General features: G+C 45.2%; 1 protein-coding gene across 1 annotated transcript in view; it reads right to left on the reverse strand.

Moving 5' to 3' along the window:
- cisha (cytokine inducible SH2-containing protein a) overlaps nt 1-909 on the reverse strand; it is a 9,361-nt gene extending 8,452 nt beyond the window's left edge. Inside the window, exons 1-2 of the mRNA XM_019861109.1 lie at nt 381-909; nt 154-221 (exon numbers count right to left, since the gene is read on the reverse strand). Of these exons, the coding sequence (XP_019716668.1) occupies nt 154-173 (20 nt within the window). The 5' untranslated portion in view covers nt 174-221; nt 381-909. The remainder of the gene's footprint in view (nt 1-153; nt 222-380) is intronic.
- Between the last annotated feature and the right edge of the window lie 926 nt (nt 910-1,835).

Below are 1,835 nucleotides of genomic sequence, written 5' to 3' on the forward strand. Positions count from 1 at the left end.
TATATATATATATGAATAATAAATAACTAACGATCTGATTCTACTGTATTAAATTAAATTATGTGTGTGTTTCAGCGATCTAATAGTACATTGATTCGCACGGAGGTCTTTTGTTGTTGACTTAAAAAGCAAACAAAGACATGATGTACTCACCCTGGCACACAGAGAATCATACTACTTCTTCAAGCCACACTCCAATTCCAGTCGTAACGCACTCCTCGCTTTTTGTTCAAAAAAGACAAAGATAAGCTAATTTTAAAAAAGCTTGTAAGAAAAACATGAATTAAAAAAACTAACAAGCGCTGGTTCACCAAACCAGTTTCGGTAAACGCGCGTCACTGTCGATGAGCCAAAATATACGACGTTTGTTCAGGTGGTACCTTTTAAATAACAGAGTCCGGTTTAGCGGCCTCGTTTTGTGGAGTGTGTTGTCGCCAGAATCGGGAGCTTCCAATGTGCGAAGGGAGCGCAGCGAAAAGTCTTGGCTTTTTTAAAATTGACTGTTTCCTAGAAGTCTATTCCGAGAACGCCTTTCGGCACTGGCAGCTCTGACGTCACTGACTCCGGACGACGTGCACGCGCGCAAGCGATCCCCGACAAAGTCTCCTTTCGCAATTTTTTAAAACAAGCGTACAGCCCGAAACGCGACTCTTCGTGGCGAATAATCCTTCTATACTTTGGGTGTTTTTTTTTTATTCCGATGTACGCGCGCGTGTAAGTGTGCGTGCATTTCTGTGTGCGCGCCCCTCCTCTTGTTCTCTGTGCCCGCCCGCTGGCTTCTGCGTTCGTTGAAGCGGCGCGCGCTCCCGGGAATCGAGCGCTGGTTTCTCTCTACACGCTTTCCAGGAATAAGCTTGCCTGCGCTTTGACTCCGCCCCGCCGAGCCGCCCCCGGTGCGGGCTTCATTCTGGGAATTCACCGCCTCGACATTAAAGATACTAGTCGTGCCTGGCAGGGGCGTTTCTTCACCCCCTGTGGGCCCAGATAAAATGGATCATGGAGGTAATATTTTCAGACTGATAAACACACAACCACGTGGAAAAAAAGGATAAGCGGCTCGGATAATGGATGGATGGATGGATGGAATGGAAAACGAGATTTTAGTAATTGCTGACACCATGCTCCTAAGTCTACAGTACCGTGCTGATGCCTTTTTTTTTCTTGCTGACCTTGACTTGGGCAAAATCGCAGCGTATACGGGGTTTTCGTTTCAGTCGTTGATATGGACCAATATTGGCTGTTTCTCTGAGTCATCTCACCACCAGAGTGCAGCAATAGCAAGGGGCCCTACGCGGAGGGTTTCCGACACCTTGTCGTTGCAGTGCAGTCATATGAGCTGTCCCCATACGATCACGCGATCAGAAATCGGGAAAGAATCTTGGGTTTTCATGTATTTGTAATGAAGCTGGCTTCACGCAGGAGTCTGTGTGTCTTTTCTCCAGCCACAGTACATGGTAGCTTGTGCTCGAAAAGACCTCAATGACCTTTCGCTCATCCGTGCGTTGTTAAGGAACAACAGGCAGGGAATGAGATGTGGAAACATTTTGCTGACATGGGGCCAGGGCCAGGGGCGGAGCTGCGTGGTGGCCACTGGCCTAGGGGAAAATGTTGATACCTTTGACTTTCCTGCCATTTTCACGTTGATGCATTATTCTTAAATCACTTGATAATCTGTCACAATGCATTAATATTAACTGTGTATTTAAATCACAAATGTACCCGAATGCAAACTCTGAGAGGGACACTGTGTTTGATTTTTCAATGTTCATTTTAAAACCCCACTATTAATTTCAATAACCTGCTAAAAAAAAAAAAATATATATATATATATATAT

This window comes from Hippocampus comes, unplaced genomic scaffold, assembly GCF_001891065.2.
Source record: "Hippocampus comes isolate QL1 unplaced genomic scaffold, H_comes_QL1_v1.1 scaffold40, whole genome shotgun sequence".
Classification (NCBI taxonomy): Eukaryota; Metazoa; Chordata; class Actinopteri; order Syngnathiformes; family Syngnathidae; genus Hippocampus; species Hippocampus comes.